The sequence below is a fragment of the Fusarium flagelliforme genome (assembly GCF_020744385.1).
Source record: "Fusarium flagelliforme strain FIESC 12 MPI-CAGE-AA-0113 chromosome Unknown B0J16scaffold_4, whole genome shotgun sequence".
NCBI classification, from domain to species: Eukaryota; Fungi; Ascomycota; class Sordariomycetes; order Hypocreales; family Nectriaceae; genus Fusarium; species Fusarium flagelliforme.
The window spans coordinates 26,682-47,181 of NW_025763506.1; the positions used below are offsets into that span (position 1 = coordinate 26,682).

At 48.4% G+C, this 20,500-nt stretch overlaps 9 protein-coding genes across 9 annotated transcripts; 7 read left to right on the forward strand and 2 right to left on the reverse strand.

Moving 5' to 3' along the window:
• Positions 1–1,267: 1,267 nt before the first annotated feature.
• Positions 1,268–3,595, forward strand: B0J16DRAFT_397786 (uncharacterized protein; the record flags this gene model as incomplete). Its single annotated transcript, XM_046132334.1, has 8 exons — positions 1,268–1,309; positions 1,356–1,737; positions 1,794–1,875; positions 1,920–2,159; positions 2,209–2,390; positions 2,444–2,559; positions 2,601–3,093; positions 3,141–3,595. 8 exons carry the CDS (start codon positions 1,268–1,270, stop codon positions 3,593–3,595), a joined length of 1,992 nt encoding a protein of 663 aa, XP_045982152.1.
• A 419-nt stretch (positions 3,596–4,014) lies between these two features.
• On the forward strand, positions 4,015–5,905 carry B0J16DRAFT_120856 (heterokaryon incompatibility protein-domain-containing protein). The gene is made up of 2 exons (XM_046121594.1): positions 4,015–5,694; positions 5,748–5,905. The coding sequence occupies exon 1, from the start codon at positions 4,045–4,047 to the stop codon at positions 5,674–5,676; it is 1,632 nt and encodes a 543-aa protein (XP_045982153.1). The 5' UTR covers positions 4,015–4,044; the 3' UTR covers positions 5,677–5,694; positions 5,748–5,905.
• A 254-nt stretch (positions 5,906–6,159) lies between these two features.
• Positions 6,160–7,588, forward strand: B0J16DRAFT_355242 (uncharacterized protein; the record flags this gene model as incomplete). The annotated part of the gene is made up of 3 exons (XM_046129409.1): positions 6,160–6,540; positions 6,597–7,385; positions 7,442–7,588. The coding sequence occupies 3 exons, from the start codon at positions 6,160–6,162 to the stop codon at positions 7,586–7,588; spliced, it is 1,317 nt and encodes a 438-aa protein (XP_045982154.1).
• Positions 7,589–8,188: 600 nt separating this feature from the next.
• On the forward strand, positions 8,189–10,241 carry B0J16DRAFT_319325 (amidohydrolase family-domain-containing protein; the record flags this gene model as incomplete). Its single annotated transcript, XM_046125511.1, has 2 exons — positions 8,189–9,670; positions 9,732–10,241. The coding sequence occupies 2 exons, from the start codon at positions 8,189–8,191 to the stop codon at positions 10,239–10,241; spliced, it is 1,992 nt and encodes a 663-aa protein (XP_045982155.1).
• Positions 10,242–10,461: 220 nt separating this feature from the next.
• B0J16DRAFT_355244 (pyridoxal phosphate-dependent transferase) lies at positions 10,462–11,880 on the reverse strand (the record flags this gene model as incomplete). The annotated part of the gene is made up of 1 exon (XM_046129410.1): positions 10,462–11,880. The coding sequence occupies one exon, from the start codon at positions 11,878–11,880 to the stop codon at positions 10,462–10,464; it is 1,419 nt and encodes a 472-aa protein (XP_045982156.1).
• Positions 11,881–12,309: 429 nt separating this feature from the next.
• B0J16DRAFT_268565 (major facilitator superfamily domain-containing protein) lies at positions 12,310–13,822 on the forward strand (the record flags this gene model as incomplete). Its single annotated transcript, XM_046123491.1, has 4 exons — positions 12,310–12,801; positions 12,858–13,102; positions 13,160–13,601; positions 13,652–13,822. 4 exons carry the CDS (start codon positions 12,310–12,312, stop codon positions 13,820–13,822), a joined length of 1,350 nt encoding a protein of 449 aa, XP_045982157.1.
• A 129-nt stretch (positions 13,823–13,951) lies between these two features.
• B0J16DRAFT_303577 (PLC-like phosphodiesterase) lies at positions 13,952–15,847 on the reverse strand (the record flags this gene model as incomplete). Its single annotated transcript, XM_046124678.1, has 1 exon — positions 13,952–15,847. One exon carries the CDS (start codon positions 15,845–15,847, stop codon positions 13,952–13,954), a length of 1,896 nt encoding a protein of 631 aa, XP_045982158.1.
• A 613-nt stretch (positions 15,848–16,460) lies between these two features.
• B0J16DRAFT_340140 (uncharacterized protein) lies at positions 16,461–17,407 on the forward strand. The gene has a single exon (XM_046127630.1). It carries the CDS (start codon positions 16,513–16,515, stop codon positions 17,326–17,328), a length of 816 nt encoding a protein of 271 aa, XP_045982159.1. The 5' UTR covers positions 16,461–16,512; the 3' UTR covers positions 17,329–17,407.
• Positions 17,408–18,483: 1,076 nt separating this feature from the next.
• Positions 18,484–20,374, forward strand: B0J16DRAFT_303585 (uncharacterized protein). The gene has a single exon (XM_046124679.1). The coding sequence runs from the start codon at positions 18,567–18,569 to the stop codon at positions 19,980–19,982; it is 1,416 nt and encodes a 471-aa protein (XP_045982160.1). The 5' UTR covers positions 18,484–18,566; the 3' UTR covers positions 19,983–20,374.
• Positions 20,375–20,500: the final 126 nt, after the last annotated feature.

Below are 20,500 nucleotides of genomic sequence, written 5' to 3' on the forward strand. Positions count from 1 at the left end.
TCTTCAGATACTCGACAATGGATATGAACTCATCATGTATCATTTTTCCCGAAGGAGTGCAAAATTCTGCGAAGCTCGGATACGTACGATGGATCTCTTTCGTAATGCGGCTAACGTAAGTGATGTAGCATCCACTCGACTCTCAGCAGAATGCCCACTGTCTAGATTGTGGAACGAGATGAATTTTTCACTAGTGTCGCCTCCATTTTCTGCGATGATGCGTAGATCAAAGGGTTTGTTATGAAGTATGGTAGTTAGGGTGATGTGTTCTGCCTTTGGAGCATGTGCGTCGGCAGGGGTCTCATGAGGTGTAGTGTTTTCTGGGGTACTACCGCCTTTGTGGTCTTTGTCAGGCTCAGCTTCATTCTTGTGCCCTTGAGGCTCAGGGCGCGTTTTCTCGGGTGGAACTTGCTCAACCCCATGAGCCGGTTCAACAGGCGGCTTGACGTGTTGTTCGTTAGGACCATCATGGTGACCTTCAGAGGGATTTGGATGGGATTGAGAGACAGTCAGGGAATGTTGTTTTCCTGGGGTTGGTTTCTGTAATGGATGCATAGTAATTGACAGAAATTTCGCCAAAGAACAAAGCAGCTAAAAGGCGATATGGTTGCAACAGTAAGAATGTAACTAACAGGATGAGGATGTTGTGAGATATGTTTGACCACTCGACGGTTCATCAGCTTGGATCTTTCACATGATCGACCTAACACGACTAGGTTCTCCAAAACTTGGCAGCTTACAGCTCTAGACACTAGTTATGCATGCCGCAAAGCTGAAATTCCAAGGCAAGTTCCGGAACCAACCGTGACGCGTCAAAGTTCCAGCCACGTGGAGACATAGGTCCACGTCCGTTGTCAAAGACGCGTTAGAAAGTGTTGTGATGAGCAAAACTGGCTAAGACGGAGTACTCCACATATCTAAATTTAAGCATAATAATTGGCCTAGCTAGATAGTTTTCAAGCCAGTATGGACGCCACGTATAAGGCGCGGCTAATCCTTGCCATCCCAGGCGTTAAAGAAAGTTCAACCGGAATAACCCAAGACACCAGCCATCTCCGTCCTGTAACGGAGATCGATCACGGCTGAGAACGAAGAGGTCTGATCGTGATTATCAGCGCTGATCACAAACTCTACTTTGCGTGTTCCCGGAAACAGCATAACCCATGCTTCTCTCCTTCTATCACTACTGCTGTATAACTTGTAGCTTCAACGACACTTCTCATCTTGATCTTCCTACTCAGCAGAACAAACACATACGATCATCACAATGTCGCTCTTACTCGCTCCCTACAATGACTCCATGCGCCTGGTACGTAAGAGCCTCACATCTGTTGTACGGCATCTGACAAGCTTAGGGCATGGGCTTCAATTCCTACACCCAAACAACATGCATGGACAATGCTGTCGAAGTCAAAGAAGACAATGTGAAACACGACAAGAATCCTGCACAAGTCGTCAAATACTCTGCCAAATTCGTTGAGAAACTCTCAGATATCGTTAGCAACATGAACATCTCCAAAAGCTCTGCTATCAAGCAGGGTACTATAGAGGTCCATGGAAACGCCAACACCATTGATGAAGATAAAATCAAGGCTTCCGATGTAAACCTTGTCGTTTCTGTCCAGGTCACTAACCAGACCACGACAGTCAAGAATGATGCCGAGTTCAAAATGGTTGATGGTATCGATCTCGGAACGCAGGGCTTCAAAGACGCTTATGGCGACTGTTATATCTCGGGTATGTCGAAACCCACCGATTGATGTTTTAGGTGAATACTCACATTATGATCTCAGGCTTTATCGAAGGTGGTGACTTTAGTAGTATTATATCAATACGCTGTCTGGATCAAAGCAAGACCAACAGCGTAACCCAAAGGTAAGAGCAGCTAACAATTGCAAGATTTAGACTAACCTGCACAGCATCAAGTCGATGACCAAGACAAAAGACGAAGATGAAGACTTTACCATGGATTCATACTCGCTTGAAGGCATATCCTCATCTGCGTCCGACGCTCTCAAAGAAACCGAGATGACGATGTCGGTTAGCTGGATGGGAGGCAGCCAGATCAAAGATGAAAAGAAAAGTTGGAATATCGACTCTGTTTATGAAGCAGCCGCTGCGTTCCCCTCAAATGTCGCAAAAACTCCACAAAAGACTTGGTAAGCAATGCCATGGTGCAGGCGAATGACGACTGACTAAGAGGCTCAGGGCTATCCTTACAAAATACAAAGCGAATCGGAGCTTTAATGCATTATCTGCAAAGAAGGTGATGTTTGTACTAGATTACGAGGCTGTGCATTCGTACACGGCAGACCTTTTCGATAACTTCATGGAGTACAAGCAGCTTATGAAAGTGGTCCAAGACATCATGTCCAATAGTGACCAGTACCGTATGTCTTCCAATGTCGTCACCGGATAGCGTTTGTTGCTAATAGGCCTTCAGAAGAGGTAAAGACAAATGGCACGGACAAGCCCATCCCGCTTGATAGCAAGACCCTCGTGGCCGTCCGCCACGCGATGCGGAATGAAATGAACAAAATTGTCGCAATTATGAGTAGTGTGAAGTACAAATGATAGGCCCAATACTCATTGTGCACTAGATCGATACGCTCGCCAAGGAGCCACATCTTGTGATTCAAGATTCATTTGAGACGGAATCTTCCAACCAACTGGTGCAAGCCATCGTTGATGGATTCAAGCCAAAAGCATCGACAAAGAAGACGGACAATAGCTCACTTCCACTTGCCAAAGCGCAGGAACAAGCCCCATCCCCAGAATCGCCATCCGGTAAATCCAGCGAAGGCGGATTCGATAAGGTCGAAGCTCCAAGGGACGAGACATCACAACCTGCCGGAAAGCCGGCTACTCCTGATGACGGTCCTGGGCGCGTCAAGGATGCTCTAAGCTCACTTATTCCTCCTGAGATCTGGGCAGACCTTCTGCCGGTGCGTAAGGTGACTTCCAAGGACGCCAGTGCTTCTAGCTCCGCGCCAATCCGTCCTTTACCCACGGTCGATATTATACAAGCGAACATACCTGCTGTGAATGATGTTCCGAAGCAAATCAAATTTGGCCATGGTGTAATATCAAATCGTGGGTCAATCGAGTTCCTCTCCGTCCTTATTACTAAACCATCTTAGGTCTGTCATGTACATTTGAGTGTAATGGACTTTTGGTCTCACCAAGCGACGAACAACCATTTCTGTCCTTTGACAACGACATATCATTCTGGTTCCACCACGACGGCAACTTTGCCGTTTATACTAAAAAGGGACAGGAGGAGGAACAGCAAGTTCAGTGGGAAACCAAGACAAGTAAACCGAAACAGGCTTACATTCTGCGATTCCACGAAGATGGAAATCTATGCACATGGTGCTACAAAGACAGCATTGACTGTCCATCTTGGTCAACCAACTGTCCTGGCGACAACTATGGAAAGCTTCTACTGTCCAACGCATCACCTTTCATTGAGGTTTTCGACAGTGAAAACCGCAAGATATGGGATACAGCGCAAAGATGGCATAACAAGGTAGGATCGTCTAGTAGAGAATGGAAAAGCGAATGGGATCATCCGGCAGGGAATACTGGATCTTGAGTTGTATACTATACGCGAGCTATCTGGATTATCATTGCTGCTCCAGATTACGGGGAAAGGGGGAGGTCTGTGTATTACAATTATCAATCGGCCCTTATCTCTTGAAAGTTGACATGAATTCCGTGTGATGATTTGTGACTGGGCTTGACATGACTTTAACTTTAACCCTAACCCTCAGGTGATCTCCCGTCTTGGGAGAGCTTACTACTGGCGTTAGCCCATAGTGCGACACTCTAATCGAGCGCCACTTTTTTATCAACATTGGTACTGGCTCACATCACCAGATCGATGTTTTAGATACCTAGGTTAGCCTGTGAAACAGTAGATGTCGCTTAGTAATTAGTGCTGACGGAGTCCCTTGTCTGCATAAATCGACCTCCCCGCTCTTGCGATCGATCTTAAATCCTGATCGTCTCCACATTTTCGTCAATCGCGAGTCTAACTTGACGATGCGCCTTTTACACTCGACCTCTTTGGAATTCGCCGTGTTCGATGGCGAGGACATCCCTCCGTATGCCATCCTATCCCACACCTGGGACTCGGAGGAGGTTACATTCAGTGATATGCAGCAGCCAGAGTGCCAGCATTTGAAAGGCTTTGCTAAAATTCAAGGCTGTTGTGCACAAGCGGCTCAAGAGGACTTGGAATGGGTGTGGATTGATACCTGTTGCATAGATAAGTCATCCAGCGCTGAGCTATCTGAGGCTATCAATTCTATGTTCAAATGGTATCAGAAAGCTGATGCTTGTTTTGTCTATTTATCCGATGTGCCGCCTCTAGATCCCTTTCTAGATCGGTATCTATTCGAAAAGGCGAGATGGTTCACCAGGGGATGGTGTCTTCAAGAGTTACTTGCTCCACGAGAGGTGGAATTCTTCGCTGATAACTGGACAGAACTGGGGACGAAGTGGAGCCTGCAACAGTACATATCCGATACAACCTCTATCCCAACAAGCGTGCTACTTCAGAAGAAAGAGCTTAGCGAGTTTAGTGTTGCGGAGCGAATGTCCTGGGCGTCAAAGCGGGAAACTAAAAGAGAGGAAGATATGGCATATTGTCTTTTGGGCATCTTCGATATTAACATGCCTCTTCTGTATGGGGAAGGAAGACGGTCATTTATTCGACTTCAAGAGACAATCATGCGACGGGAGGTGGATTACAGCATCTTTCTTTGGCGATCAACTGGCATCCACGGCAACACTGGTTTTCTTTGCGATTCTCCCCACTACTTTCCAACTGCAGGTGTGCCTATACGATCTGGTGGTTTTTGCAAGTACTCGGAAATTGTGGCTTCCAAGCTCCCGATGGAGAATGAACTCAGACCACCAGAGGTTACACCGAGCGGTCTTCAGATTACAGTGCATACAAAGTCTTCCACGGGTGGTTCTCGACTAGCCTGGATATACCTCAAACACAACAAGGGGCTGATTTGCATTGTGCTGAGCCCGCGGCAACCGGATTACAAATACTATAGGGCTGTGGTGGGATATGTCGAAGAAGTGGCCAATGAGAGTGATTTGGGTGGTTTCCATCCCGAATCCATGTGTGTAGCCAGTTTCACCAATCTCAACATCCCTAAGGTCCCACCGCAATCATTGCCCTTCAAGATATGCTTAAGTTCGATAACAGACGAGAAACTCTCAATACTCGAGATGTACCCGGCGTTCAATCTCCAGGATCAGAAGGACAATTCCTATAATATAGAGCTGGACTTAGCTTCATGTCCCGAAGTCTTCATCGTTGTCTGCGGTGTGGAACGGGACGCAGCGACGTATCGATCTCAACAATTCACTGTGGCCTTCTGCCTGTTCCATGGACCATGGACCACCAAGATCCTCAATACTGAGTCTGGTGCATCACTCGAAAGCCTAGCAAGCGAGATGTGGCATCTAAAACCACTGCCGGGTGATTCAGATCGCGCTATTTCCCGCCTGCGAAGCGGATCTTATGTAACCGTTGCTCTGAAAAAGAGAGCAAGTGCTAATCGATCCTCCTTGCACATTTCATTGGTGCTGGCGAGGCCTGCGACGGATCCGAGATACGGTGGAGAATCATATATCATTGGTTCATCGGCAGAGTGAAGGATTTCGACTTAACTCGTTAGTGTTAGTTCGTATTTGACGAACGATTGTTACTGATACACCTTTCACAGGGGCTAATCAATGAGGCAATCCGCGATGGCGCATTCGATGCAGATGCAACGGAAAGATGAAGTCTATTGAAAGATCAAGTTTAGTGAGACCTTTTTTCCTAGGTTCTACTGTTCGCTTTCTAAGATCCCAACCTGAAAGACTGAGGAAGCGAAGTGAGGGGTTGGATATGCTTCTTATGCGGGAGGCCGACCTGGCTCCAAGATAGCAACACTGTCGGTAATGGCAGGGAACGGATGCAAGTAAATCATTGGGTGCCACATTCAGTATCCTTCCAATCGCATACTGCCACCTGTTCGGGATTTCACATCGACTGTGTCATTGTTCAGACAGTATATGAGGCATCCACGACGCCAGGCTTTGAATAAACGCAATTCTTATTTCTGTTTCCCAAGACCTCAACTACAGCACACAATGGGTTTCGATGCAGGCTTCGACATGGTTCCCAAACTGTCTCGGACACATACCGACCACGAAGCTTGGAACCTCTTCATCTTCATGGTGAAAGATGAATTCCAAGCTGACGAACGCATGGAAATCAAACCAAACTACCTTTCCTTCAATGCCGGTGAAGTTCCAACACTTCCCTTTGAAGGGTTCAAGTTCTTGCGCTTCAGCTCCAAAGTGTCTGGCGGTAATGCCGCTAAAACAGGAGTATGGGAACTCATCAAGACTGTCTGCCGGATCGCAAGGTCCATCTTTGGTTCACGTATCGTTTATTGGTGTGAAGCAGTCGATCAATTTGGACATTACGACTGGAAGGAAGTCAATGACTCAATCCAATCCTATGAACAGGTATGATCTCCATGGTGTTATTGGGGGCAATGTGGAGCTGACCACTCACTTTCCAGGTGGACGGGTGGAGTGATTCTGAGGCGATTGGAAATTCTCTGACCGACCCGACGTCGGCTAAGGATACCCAGCCACCTTTCTTTGAGGTCCAGTCAGTACCAGGTAAAGGCAAAGGTCTCATAGCGGTTCGGAAGATTACCATGGGCATGCGTATTCTCATCGAGGAGCCTATCCTCCAAGCGAACAACGTGGTACCAGCCTTGCTCGAGCCTATCATAGCAAGAGACTTGAAGTCCTTCTCGAAAGAGAAACAACGTCAATTTCTGTCACTGCACAACAACTTTCCTGGAAAGTACCCCTTCAGTGGCATCATGAAAACGAACGCATTACCTTGCGGCAGTGGAGCGACTGTCGGTGCCATATACCCTACTATATGCTTCATCAATCATGCCTGTTGTGCAAACGCTCACAATAGCTGGAATGAACGCCTGGAGCAGGAGACGATCCATGCCATCCGAGATATAGAACCTGGCGAAGAAATCACAATCCCTTATGATCATGGAGGTCCAGCGACAACTAGAAGACCGTGGCTGAAAGAGAAATTCGGCTTCGACTGTAGCTGCCAGCTCTGCCTTCTCCCGCCCGCTGATCTTGAGAAGAGTGACAAACGGCGGGGGCGGATTCAACAACTGGACAAGGATATCGGTGATCCCCTCCGAATGATGAGAGTACCCGGCGCCAGCCTTCTGAACTGCCGTTCCTTGCTTCAAACTTTGAAGGAAGAATTCGAAACAGGCACGAATATCTTGGTAGCCAGAGCCAATTATGACGCATTCCAGATCGCTATTGTACACGGGGATGTGGCACGAGCAGCGATATTCGCAGAGAGAGCATATCAGGTTAGATTGCTTTGCGAGGGAGGGGACAGTCCGGACACGAAGAGGATGCAGCAACTAGCCGAGAATCCAGAACTTCACCCCAGCTGCGGAGCCCATTCCATGCGTTGGAAGACGAAGAAGAGCCAGGTTCCTCGAGAGTTGAGCGAGGATGAGCTTGAGAATTGGCTATGGCGTCGAAGATAGCTTTGTAATTCAGTGTCAATAGCAGCAGCACTTCGCATGAGTAAGTAGGTTGGTTTCTAACTTATTTCTAACTTATACCAATTGAGTCAATAGATAGCAATAATTCAGGGTATATGCAAAGGTGAATTATCCGAAGAAGTGCTCGCTTCTGGCTGTAGATCCTCCGCTCGATAACGATAAGTAGACCGGTGAACTAGGACCAAAATGGATAGTTCAAGCGACTTCCCCGCAAGACTGCGACGCTACCCAGTTGAAGCGAGAGATGGCGGGGCCGATTTACGACACAACCATCAACTTCACTCTGTTGTGGTGGGTCAGCTGGCTTAACCTTGAGATAAGCATAGAACTTAATTATCCTTAACAATTGAACATTATGCTGTAGACTCGGTTAGCAGGGAGGAACTAATTGACAAGGCGTACCAATAATGCGTGGAAAGAACTGCCAATCTTGGTAAGACTGCCGGGTTATTGAATCTTGTTGAAGTATTTAAAGGCCGACTGTTGATCCTTCTACAATTTCAATTGAACTCGAACTATTCTCAGAGCACTCGTTGCTCTTGCCCATTACAATGAAAGCTTCACCCATACTCTCAAGACTATTGCTGGCCGCGTCGGCTCTAGGTACACTGACATCAGCCGCTTCGAATGAGACCGTCATCGCCGACACCGTCTTCCACAATGGCTCCATCTACTCCCTCGATCTCATGTCATCCAAGCACAGTGCCCTCGCCGTCAAGGATGGATACATCACCTTCTTAGGCGATGAAAAAGCTGTTAAATCGCAGATCGGCAAGAGCACTTCGGTCTTCGATCTTGAAGGTCGAATGATGATGCCAGGCCTTGTTGACGCCCATATGCACGTCATGCGAGGTGGTGGTGCTCTTCTCAAATGTAACATGAACTTCCAGCCACTGGGCCTTGATAAGGTTCTCGCACAAATCCAGAAGTGCTTGGAAGAAGAGAATGATAAAAGCGATAAGGATTGGCTCGAGGTTATCAACCTTGACTTTTATGCCCTCTCCGATGCAACTGGGGGCGTTACCAAGAAAGAACTCGACACTCTCAAGACGACGAGACCTATTTTGGTCAACTCAGCCGATATGCACACTTTCTGGGTAAACTCAGCTGCCTTGAAGGTTTCTTCAATCACTAGCAAGACTGAAGATCCGCGAAATGGCAAGATCGAACGTCTTGCAGGCGGCAAAGAGCCTTCGGGAATTTTGCAAGACTCAGCAAGCGAGTTACTATCCGGTCCCGCTCCTCCCACAGACGAGGAGAATATCCAATCCGTTAAAGCTGCCCTGAAGCTTCTTCGCCAAGAAGGCGTTACATCTTTCCAAGATGCTGCAGCGGATGAGACCGCGGCAAAGGCGTTCGCTGCAGTTAAGAAGGAGGGTGGTTTGAGCGCCAGAGGTTTCTTCGACTACTCCATTACCCCTCCCGAGAACTCCACAGGAGTCGACGATCTCGTTGAAGACGTTGTGAACGTGACGTCGCGATGGAACGATAAAGAGGAAATCGGGCCTATGGCATCTCTCAAATGGCACGCTGTCAAAATGTTTATGGATGGCGTTATCCTGTACCCTTCAAATACCGGATCCCTCATTGAGCCATACTTTCAGCCCGTGGCCAATAGCTCAATGTGGAAGCCAAAGTCCAACACCGGGCCGAAACCGTACTGGGATAAGGACCTTCTCACCCGTACGCTCACCGGTCTTTTCAAGAAAGGCATCGACGCACAGATCCATGTTGACGGAGACATGGCTGTTCGAACGGCTCTCGATGCTCTTGAAGCTGTGAGAGAACAGAACCCCAAGCTTCGTGATTACCGCGTTGGATTCGCCCACAATGAAGTGACAGACCCCTCAGATTGGTCACGATTCGCCGAGCTCAAGGCTGACCCCATTATGAGCTTCCAATGGTCGCAGGCAAGTTCTGTATGGCTCCCCAACGGTGTCAAGAGTATGGGGCCCAGGCGGGCACACTACCTGGAAGCTTTTGGTGAGATTGCCAAGTTTGGCTCTGCGATTGTATATGGCAGTGACTGGCCGGTACGTTCTTCTTTATATTTGAGCTTTTCCTTTTTATTGCATGCCTAATACCATTCAACAGATTGATCCTCTTGACGAATGGCTTGCTATCAAGGCTGGAGTTACTCGATCAGGTGATCCAGAAAACCCGAACTCTCCTGCATCCCAAGGCGCATCGTACGAAGGCAAAGGTCTTCCAGGACTGACGCTCACACGAGAGCAAGCTATTCGCGCCATCACCACCGAGAGCTCAAGATTCCTCCGTGCAGACGCATATATCGGGTCACTTGAAGTCGGTAAGCTCGCCGACGCCATCGTTCTCAAAGCGAACTACTTCGAGGTACCTGAGGATGAAATCGCTCGACAGAAGGCTTTGTTAACTATGGTCGGTGGTGAGGTTGTCTACATCGCGGATGAGATTGACTTCGGAAATGGCGTTGAAGCCAAGTTCCCTAACAACGATACTGTTTCTAAGACCCTTGACAGGAGAAGTGTTGGTGGGCTTCAGGGCAGCGATCTGACGCAGGAAGGGAAGAGGGCTGTCCAGGTTCTTCAGCCTCGTGGTGTTTGTGGGCATTCTCATAAGCACTGACTATAAGTCCACTCAGCTATAGCTAAGCCGAAATATGCTATTTCTAACATCTTCACTTTCTGGGTTGTCCAGTGCATGTAACTAATTATGTACACTCTTTCTCTCGTTTTCCTTCGGATATCATTAGTTTGCTTGAGACAGCAGGCACAATCAAGATGAGCACAAAATCTCAGATTCTAGTTCTATTCCTACTGGTATTCTAAATTACTTGAAATGTCATTTAATCTAATGTTACTTTCCCCTCTGCCTCAACTACTGCCTCTCTGAGTGTTTGGCAAATAGTGCGTTGTTGATCCTCCGTCACTGTAAAAGGCGGCGCAAGTAGAATGTGGTCTCCCTTGACGCCATCAATAGTTGCGCCACCTGGGTATAGAGCAACGCCCTTCTCAAAAGCAAGCTGTTGGACCATAAGTCCAAACTTTGCTGCTGGATCAAATGGCGTCTTTGATGCCCGATCCTTGACAAACTCAACGCCCCAAAACAGTCCTCGGCCTCTAATGTCGCCAACTGACATGCACTCGCCAAGCTCTTCTCTCAACATTCTTTCCAGAATAACACCCATCTTGGCACATCGGTCAACCAAATTATCGCGTTTGATGATCTTCTGAACGGCAAGCGCTGCGGCACATGAGATAGGATGCGCTTGATATGTATGTCCGTGGTTAAATGCAGCCGATCCTTGCCTGAGAGCGTCTACTACCCGTCTGTTGATAAGAACACCAGCGATGGCTGCATAGCCACCACCGAGACCCTTGGCGATAGTCATGATATCAGGCACAACACCTTCCTGCTCGAAAGCAAAGAAAGTACCTGTGCGTCCAACTCCACACATGATCTCATCAAGAATCATGATGACCCCATACTTGTCACATAGTTCCCTGACGCCCTTGAAATACCCAGCAGGTGCGGCGACACAACCAGATGTCGCGCCGACCACAGTCTCAGCTATGAAAGCAGCGACCTTATTTGGCCCAACTCGTAGGAACTCTTCTTCGAGCTCGACCAGAAGCCTGGCGGTAAATTCCTCTTCGCTCTCGGAATCATCCTTGTAGTGATAGGTAAAGGCAGGTGAGACATGAGAGACGTTGGGATAGAGGAAGCCGTGGTAAGGAGCCCTCCGAGCGAGGTTAGTGGAGATAGACATGGTAGCCATTGTGTTTCCGTGATAGCATTGGCGTCTGGAGATGATATGCAATCTATCGAGGTCACCCTTTTCGTAGTGATACTGGCGGGCAAGTTTCAATGCTGACTCGACTGCCTCGCTGCCACTGCCGACAAAGAATGCTTTCTCAAGGCCATAGGGATTGCCCTGTAAGAGGACTTCGGCAAGTTCCTCAGCAGGTGCAGTGGTGTATGATTGCGTATGGACGTAGCTGACTTTGCGAGCCTGGTCTGTTATAGCCTGGATAACTTCCTCGTTGCCATGGCCAATGAGGGCGACTGCCGCACCTCCACAAGCATCAATGATTGTCTGTCCAGTGGATAACTTCAGTTCAATTCCACTTGCTGATTCGACCATGTACGGTTCTTGTACAAGTGACCTGTGCATCAAAGGACCTTTGCCATGCACAGGCTTCACAGGGACAGAGTGTTGGTGAGTTGAAACCTCTGTGAAGTCATCGATAACTGAAGGTGCCATGGTTGGAAATGAGATAAAGAAAGAATATTCGGCAAATTTCAAGAAGATGAAATAAAAAATTGAAGTCTTTTTGTTTACACTTGAAGAATTAATTATTCTGTTATCCTATTGTAGTCCTGACGTTCATTTATAAACGCTCAAAGCCGAAATCCGACATACCTGATCGGAACTCGGGAATGACGAGTTTTCTGCCGAACACCGACCACCCGACTAATACCGGGACATCGGCCATTCTAAACATTCCTATGACAAACATTATCATGCTGTATGATCCACTGACCTAGGATGTTATCGTCAGGGCGTCGGTTCTGCTATCGGCTTTGCATTTGCTGTAACCGACGGAAGATGTCAGAAGAATATTTAACACAACTGTTGCTCCCGTCTTCTCTACAAAAGCAATTCTTCAACATACCAATCATTTGCAAAAAGATGGCGGCCCGGGCCACAGATACGGGTGCCAACTGGCCAATCTCATCCAACTCTTCCGACAATGAGAAGGGTAACGAAACCGACCAGTCGCGACCCGATGACACATGTCCAACTCCAACTCCAACTCCACCGCCCTTTGAGTTTGACGATCCCAAAGGATGGGTTGCAGTGGTAGCAGCGGCCTGTTCGCTTTTCTGCTACCTCGGAGTCATCTATTCCTGGGGCATTATGCAAGTCAGACTTGTTGAAGTGACTGGAACTAGCTTGACAACCTTGACCTTTGTCGGATCGCTCGCAACATCTTTCATGATCTCCCTTAGTATCCTTTCTGGGCTAGCGGTGCGGAAGATCGGCTACCAAAAGACTGCACTTGCTGGTGGAATTCTGATGGGGCTGGGAGAGTTTCTTGCAAGTTGGACAACGAAGCATGTCGGGGCTCTCTTTGTCTTCCATGGCGTTATCTTTGGGATAGGCGGAGGCCTCTCTATCTTTGTAAGTTCATACACATCATCTTTTATAGTGCTATACTCTTACTCACATCTACCTAGGCTTGCTCGACTGCCCCACTGAGATGGTTCAAGCGACACAGAGGTTTAGCGATGGGCATTGTGTTTGGAGGCGGAAGTCTTGGAGCAGCCATTATGAGCATCGCAACAAATCTTCTCGTGCAACAGGTTGATGTAGCTTGGACATTCCGTATCCTCGGCTTCATGCTCTGGGCTGTCTGCATACCGGCGTCGTACTTCATCCAGCAACCATCGGGAGCAGCGAGCGCAGGGCTAAAGCTCCAATGGTAAGTTGATATCTCCCTCTTTCCTCTCCACGCTTGGTGGCTAACTTTCCTTCGTAGGTACCGGTTCAGAGAGCGGCGATTTCTTTTAATCATCGCGGGAACTGCCTTGTCAACCTTCCCACTATTCATTCCACCTTATTTTATCCCCATCTTCTCCAGGTCCATGGGCTACTCAAACCAGATCGCCATCGTCATACTAGCAGCATGGAATCTTGCCTCAACTGTTGGCAGAGTCCTAGGAGGCTACACAGCTGATCATCTACTTGGTCCGATTAACAGTCTGATTGTTTGCCTACTTTTCATTGGTCTCAGCTCATTAGTCGTCTGGCCTTTGGCATCGACTGTGGGCATCTTCTCAGTCTTTCTCGTCTTCAACGGCATTGGCTGCGGCGCCTACTTCAGTCTCGTCCCACCGATGCTGGGCGCGACGATGGGGCCTGAGAATACGCTCGGTATACTACCTATTGTCTGGACTACTTGGTTCTGTGGCTTCTTCTTCGTGAGTTTCAGACATTCTCATTTTGTGTGACTTCGTACTAACTATTCTAGGGTACGCCAATTGCGTCAGGCATTTATTCATTAGCGGGAGCACATGGTAATGAGGATGTCTCTGTTTTTCGACCTGCAGCTTACTATGCGGGAGCCATGTCCCTGGTGGGACTCTTGTTCATCATCTCAGTTCGCCTCAGCATCTCCAAAAAGATGCTCATTTGTATTTAGAACTCACCGGTCTTCAACTAGGAAACTATTATGGCATTACTTAATATGCTGGCTGGGCCGGCTTATGTAGAGACATGGTAGTGCTCAATCAGATGGTATTTAAACAAGTCGATTGTATTATAACGTAAACTACTTAGCCTCTCTCATCGCAACCTTCACCAGAAGTATGCCCTTGCTCGGCATGCCATCCTTGTCCAACAGACGGAGGAAGCGATATCCAAGTCTCAATCGATCTAGTCGCACACATGCCCACGCGGCCATTACGTCTGGGCCAGGAACATCATTCATCACCCTGACTGAAAGGAAGGCCAGCTCAGGAACAACGCCCTCAATATTAAGAAACTCGATGGTATCCTCACCGAAGCTGGGGCTTGTACCCTTGCTCTTAGATGTTTCCCCGCTATATCCTGCTTGCTTGGCCTGCTCCGGAGCTTGATCCTCGGAAGTCATAGCCTTGAAGGCATCTGGCTCTGTATGGAACCCAATTTTGACGTAAGGAATGAACTTGGCTGGGTCGTCGGTGCTGTTCAACAGAGGGATGTTCTGGGCTGCTACAACCGTAATAGCCAGTCTTTCCAATGTCTTGGTTGGAATAGAGATATTGTCGTCGTTGGTCCAGCCTCGGTTTAGATCATGGCGGTAACCCTCTGGCTTGAGGACATAGCCGTCTGAACCCATGAACATGCCCTCGTTAAGTATCATTCCGAGGTCCCAGGATTGCCAATTGAGAGCAACCACCTGTACACCTGCGCGCCAAAACATGACGGGATCGTAGTTGGAGGAGTCAAAGCGTAGCCCGTGAGGATAGGTGCGCATGAGGAATTGCCGGTTGTGGGAGAAGAGGGCCTTCGGTAGCTTTCGCTGGATGGAGAAGGCCATATCCTCCGAGAGCGAGAAAATGTGGTTAGGCATTGTAGCTTCAGGCTCGTCCAATGACTTGAAGCTGATCCCACGTGTATGGATACCCAAGCGGCTCAAACGTTGTGTGATCTTCGGTGCCTTGACCTTTTTGACCTTCTTCTCATCCCCTTCTGTAACGACTTCGAGCATACTTTCGTCATCAGAAGTGTCACTCTTCGACTTGTCATCCGGGACGTATTTCACCTTGATGAGAATTTTCTTCCGTAATTCATCAGGAGAAGGTAAGTGTGTAGGATCATCTTCCACCTCTGGTAGAAGATAGTCTGCCCAAGCTTCTTGCATAATATCGACCATTGCGTTTTGCTGCATTGGGTTGCAATGCACTTCCAAACTGACGATAAGTGGGAGATCAGAGGTCATGAATGCGTATTCCCCGACAGTCTTGCAGACGTCGCGGAAAGAGACCTCCTTGGTCATGGTAAAGCCGTGCAGAACTCGCGGTTCAATTTGCAGCAAGTCCCCAAGTCTATCGCTAAACGTCCTGCCGTCTTCATCTGGGGTTTCGAACTTGGCTGCAGCCCATTTTCCAAACTTGATGAATGCGCGCTCCTTGAACGTTATCTTCCTGGCCTCGCCACAACCTTCCTTCTTCATTTCGCCATTGTAATCCTCGTCATTGACGCCCGCCTTCCAGCTTTCCGCACCATCCCAAACATCGATCTCGATGCATCGACACCCTCGCAGAAGGGCGTCCTTATACGCCTCTGTGCTTGAATCGCTGGAAAGTTGGTTGCCAGTAAGGTAGGTGTTGTGACTTGAGCTGATGAAGTAGTTACTCAACGGCCACGATAGATCCTGGGGAGCTGCCATTTCAAGTATGTTGCCACAGGGTGATGTGAGATATTTGATAAGCTCATGCAGATTGAGTGAGTCTTGATCTGTCAGGTAAGCGGCAAGGCCGTCGGGGTTTTCAGCCTGAACGTGATGCATGAAGAGACCGATCTGGTCGCGATTCCATTTCCCATCAGCACCGGCGTATTTGTTGAATAGGCCAGTGTAGTAGCTGAGGAAAGACTCTTCGAGAGTCTCCTCGATGCCATTGCGCTGACCGGTGGGATGGCCACCACCGGCTCTGTACTGACTCAGTTGAAATTCACCTGGCATTTCCAAAGAATAATGCGTTATAGTTGGAGTAAAAGAGAAATAAATTGACCGCCTCTTGACTCTTTACTGCGATGGTTATCGTTTTATAAAACTATGCCAAGGCATCCAGACTCTCGAAGCTTAGGTTCTTGGGTCACTGCTTGGACCCTGCGTTGCGGGTCTGCTACTGACATTGACACTGAAGTTAATACGGGAACACGAATGAAGTTCTGGGAAAGGGGATGAGTGGATCTTCCCAACTACCGCACGGTTCTTGGCGGCCGGTCAAGCCGATTAGCATGGATTATGCCAGTAGCTCGTTCCGCTATGGTGTTTTCATCTTCAGCAATTCTATACTATGAACTCAATCAAACAGTAACATTTCAGGTCTCAGGTGGTCCAATAGTCCAAACGCGATATAGCAAATGTAACAAGCGCCAAGTACAGACAACGCACAGTAGCGAATTTCCTGCAGGGTACCTATCGTCCATCCTGAACATCAGCCACTTTTATTGTGGCGCTAGCTGTACTCTCTTTAGTGGCTGAAAACGTTTTTGGACCAACCGCTGTACATGTCTCGGATCAACTTGATGAGCCACGTATTGAATTGAGTTTTCGCGTATCCCCCCCCTCACCAAAAATACCACCATTGCGTTACATCCACCGCATCACAAATCTTATTTACCATGGACGAAAAAAAGATCATTTTCTACGATATTGAACCCGCTGCTCCAGTGGAGAAGAATGTTTATGCTCCAAACCCTTGGAAAGCCCGATATGCCCTTAACTTCAAGGGCGCTCCGTACTCAACACAATGGGTATCTCTTCCAGATGTTGCCAAAACCCGCCTTAGCCTTAATATCCCAGCAAGCCGCAAGTTTGCTGATGGAAAAGACATGCAAACTTTACCTGTCATCAATGATACGGCCACTGGTACTGTGGTGGGCGACTCATTCGATATCGCTATCTACCTCAACAAGACCTACTCAGGCGGGGGTGATTTATTCCCGGCTCAGAAACTCGATTTTGACTTTGAGCATCCTTACATACTGATTCCTTTGTCTGAATGCAACAACAAGGAGTTTCCCGATTATGCTAGGTTCAACATGAATGTTGATGCGGCATTTACTGCTCATATTCAGCTTGGGGTTCAGGGTATGCCATTCGATCCTGCCAGAGAAGAGGAGTGCAAAACCGAGTTTTTGAGCCGTGCGGGACTATCTTCATGGGATGACTTCACGCTAAGTGCTGAAGCGCGAACCAAACTGATGGAGTCTCTCAAGGAGATGCTGGGCACTCTGGCGGTGCTTTTCAAGAGAAACACAGATGGACCTTTCCTGCTGGGAGCTAAAGCCAGTTATGCTGATATGATTGTTGGCGCGTGGCTGCGCATGATGAGTGTCACGTTCCCAGAGGACGAGTGGAAACAAGTTACGAGCTGGCATGAAGGTGTTTTTGGCCAATTGCATGATGCATTGGGAGTGTTTCGACTGGTGAAATAGATAGGGTAGATAGGCCACCAACATGCCACCGCTGACAAAAGCACATTTAGAGCTCCCAGAATGCATTGCAACCAATGATGAGATCTACTATTATCTTCTATCCTTTATCTATAACATAGCTACATGTATCAGGTCATTTAACAGTCATACAAGCACGTGGAAGGAGTGGTCATGAGGGCGGAATACAGATGCAACCCCGACACTCTCAAGGGATGCTAGCGTGCGTCCTGTATCCTAGCCAGACAACCAACTCCAAGGAACTCTGGACATTTCTGTTATCAGTCTCGATCTCCTATCCAATCTAAGGTTGCTTCTTATTCTAGGTTCATTTGCACTAGAATTTCTCAATGACATAGATCCACCTGAGCCGAGGGTGAACGAGACGGGAAAGGGGCGACATTTCGCAGACATCTGGACTATTCCAAGCTCCGATCAGGGAGCGATATCCTGCAGGTTTTCGCCATTAGTTTCAAGGGATCTGTTTCGCCATGGAAAGATCACTGCAGCAACAAAGATCCAGGTATTCGGACCGGCATCGTCTTAGCTACTATCCAATACCAGGAGTGGAGACAAAACATTACTGTCAGAGAGTAACACCACTCCCGATTTAAGATTCAAATCAAGCTTATCCTTACTTCAATTAGATTGCTCTCGCACTCATTGGTATGGACTCTCTGCAATCTTTTCCAAGAGTGCACAAACTAAGGTATTGTCATTTACTCATGTCTTGGACCAATGTCGCATTTATTCAGGTTTTAGTCGCAAACAATGTGACTCTTTTTCCGGTATCGTGATCTTTGGAATTTAAAATAATCTTACAATGCAACCGGGAATTCAAAACAATCTCACAAATGGTAGAAATGTGAGTTAGCGTCAGGGGGCTTCCCTTGTTAATTGTGGAGTGAGACATGTTCGGCCAACCACTGCATTCTCTGCTTGGCGGCTGGAACTTCATGTCTCAAACCCGATATTTTGCAGCGCTTGGCATTTACTGAGTAGAGTGAATTCTCTCTAACGTTGTGAGGCGATTGCAGGTAGCGGTTAGATGATAGGGGCAAGTCTTAATCCTCATACCAAACCATCAATCTTATCAGGTATAAGTAGGACTCTATGCCTCCCGTAAACTATTCTCTCATCATCAAACAACTCTCTCATCCTCCTTCCACTCACTCACTACTCTTTCAAGAGTCTTACAATCGTTTAATCAGTCAATCGTTCAAAACACCTCAACCTTCAAGATGCGTTACACCGATGTCCTCGCCCTTGCCATGGGCCAAATGGTTGCCGCTCAGACAAATACTTTCACCACCTTCCGTTTCGGTGGCGGTAACGGTACTACCACCGAGACTGCTACTATCGGTACCGAGACTACCGGCACCGAGACTACTGGTGCTGCTACCACCACCACCGGCGCCGCTGGTGGCATCGGAAACCCAGCTGGATTCAACTTCCTCGGCTGCTTCTCTGGCAACGGCTTCCCTGGCTTCGCTCTTGCTTACAACAGCGAGGACAACGACTCCGATGAGTGTGCTGAGCAGTGTGCTGGCTCCAGCTTCTTCGGTCTCAACGATGGCAGCTGCTACTGTGGCTCTGAGCTCGACCTTGACCTTGTTTCTTCTGTCAGCACCGATCTCTGTGACATCATCTGCCCTGGCGATGATTCAGAGAACTGTGGTGGTATGATCACTGGCTCTCGCATCATGCGCCGCCAGAGCGTTGACATCAACATCCTTCTCTCCATCTACGTCGCCATCGGTGTCAACCCCGGTGCCACCGACACTGTCATCAACACCGACATCATCACCCAGACCCTTGATGCTTCCACCACCACCGCTACCGTTACCTTCACTGAGAGCGGTGTCACTGCTACCAAGACCGTTATCGCTCTCCTGCCTGTTGTTCCTACCGACGTTATCATCATCTGCTACGGTAACTACTGTGCTCCCCAGGTCCACTGCCCTACCTGCACCAAGTGGCAAGTTGTTTGCGAGGATGACCTCTGTGCTCCTCGTGAGTGTTACGATGATACCTGGAACAAGATTAAGATTTGCAAGAACGGAAGCTGCTACTACTCTGACTACAAGGAACACGACCTCAACCAGCGAATCATCTGCCACGGCTCCAGCTGTGTCCGTGAGACTTCCGAGGACTATGCCCGCAAGCTTGTCTGCGACGTTGACGAGGACCGCTACTACTTCGACACCTGCAAGGACGACTGCTACACCTACGAGAAGTGCTCCAACGGAGAGTGCGAGCCCGTCCACCCTCCTGTCGACCTCCCCAAGCCTGTCAGCCCTCCTAAGCCCGTCCACTCGGGCAAGCCCCCCGTCATTGTTGTCCCTGAGCCCAAGCCTGAGCACCCCACCAAGCCCAACATGCCCGAGCACCCTGAGACTCCTTCCAAGCCTGTCAAGTCTGGTGTCCCTGCTAAGCCCGAGCACCCTGAGACTCCTGCTAAGCCTGAGCAACCTGCCGCTAAGCCTCAGCAGCCTGAGCACCCTGAGACTCCTGCTAAGCCCGAGCAGCCCGAGACTCCCTCCAAGGAGGAGCACCCTGAGGCTCCCGTCAAGGAGGTTCCCGTTGTGACCGCTGGTGCTGCCAAGTCCTTCGCTGGTCTGGCTGCTGCCATGGCTGGTTTCGCTTTCGTCCTGTAGAATACTTATTCTACTGTTGGATTTTCATGGTACCTTAGCATTGCATGGTGCAGCATAACTGTTGTAAGCATTAATGATTTGTACTCCAGTTTTTAGGGCTTTTGTCCGATATTAGCATTCCTGTACATTATTGTTTATCATGACTAGATACAAGGGCTTCCTTGGTTAGCTACAATTCTTGTTCTTCTGCAGTGGAGGTTTGGGGTTTAGAATTTGTTTAATACAATTATGAATTCATCTTACTATTATGCATTGGTCGTTCCAATATTGACAGGGTGCTTTTGGTCTCACATCATATAGCCTTTATTTGCTGGAAGTGGTTGGTATATAACATGACTTCAGGCGGCTTTCTCCCCGGTCGGAATATCGTCATCATGCACAATCGCATTTCCACAAATCACGAGTCTTCGCCGAGGTGCGGGGAATCACTTGGTTGTTGGAATAAGATGTTAACTTTCGTCCACCGCCTGGCCTGATGATCGTGGGTAAATTCCTGCAAGCCTTTCGGTTGGCCAATT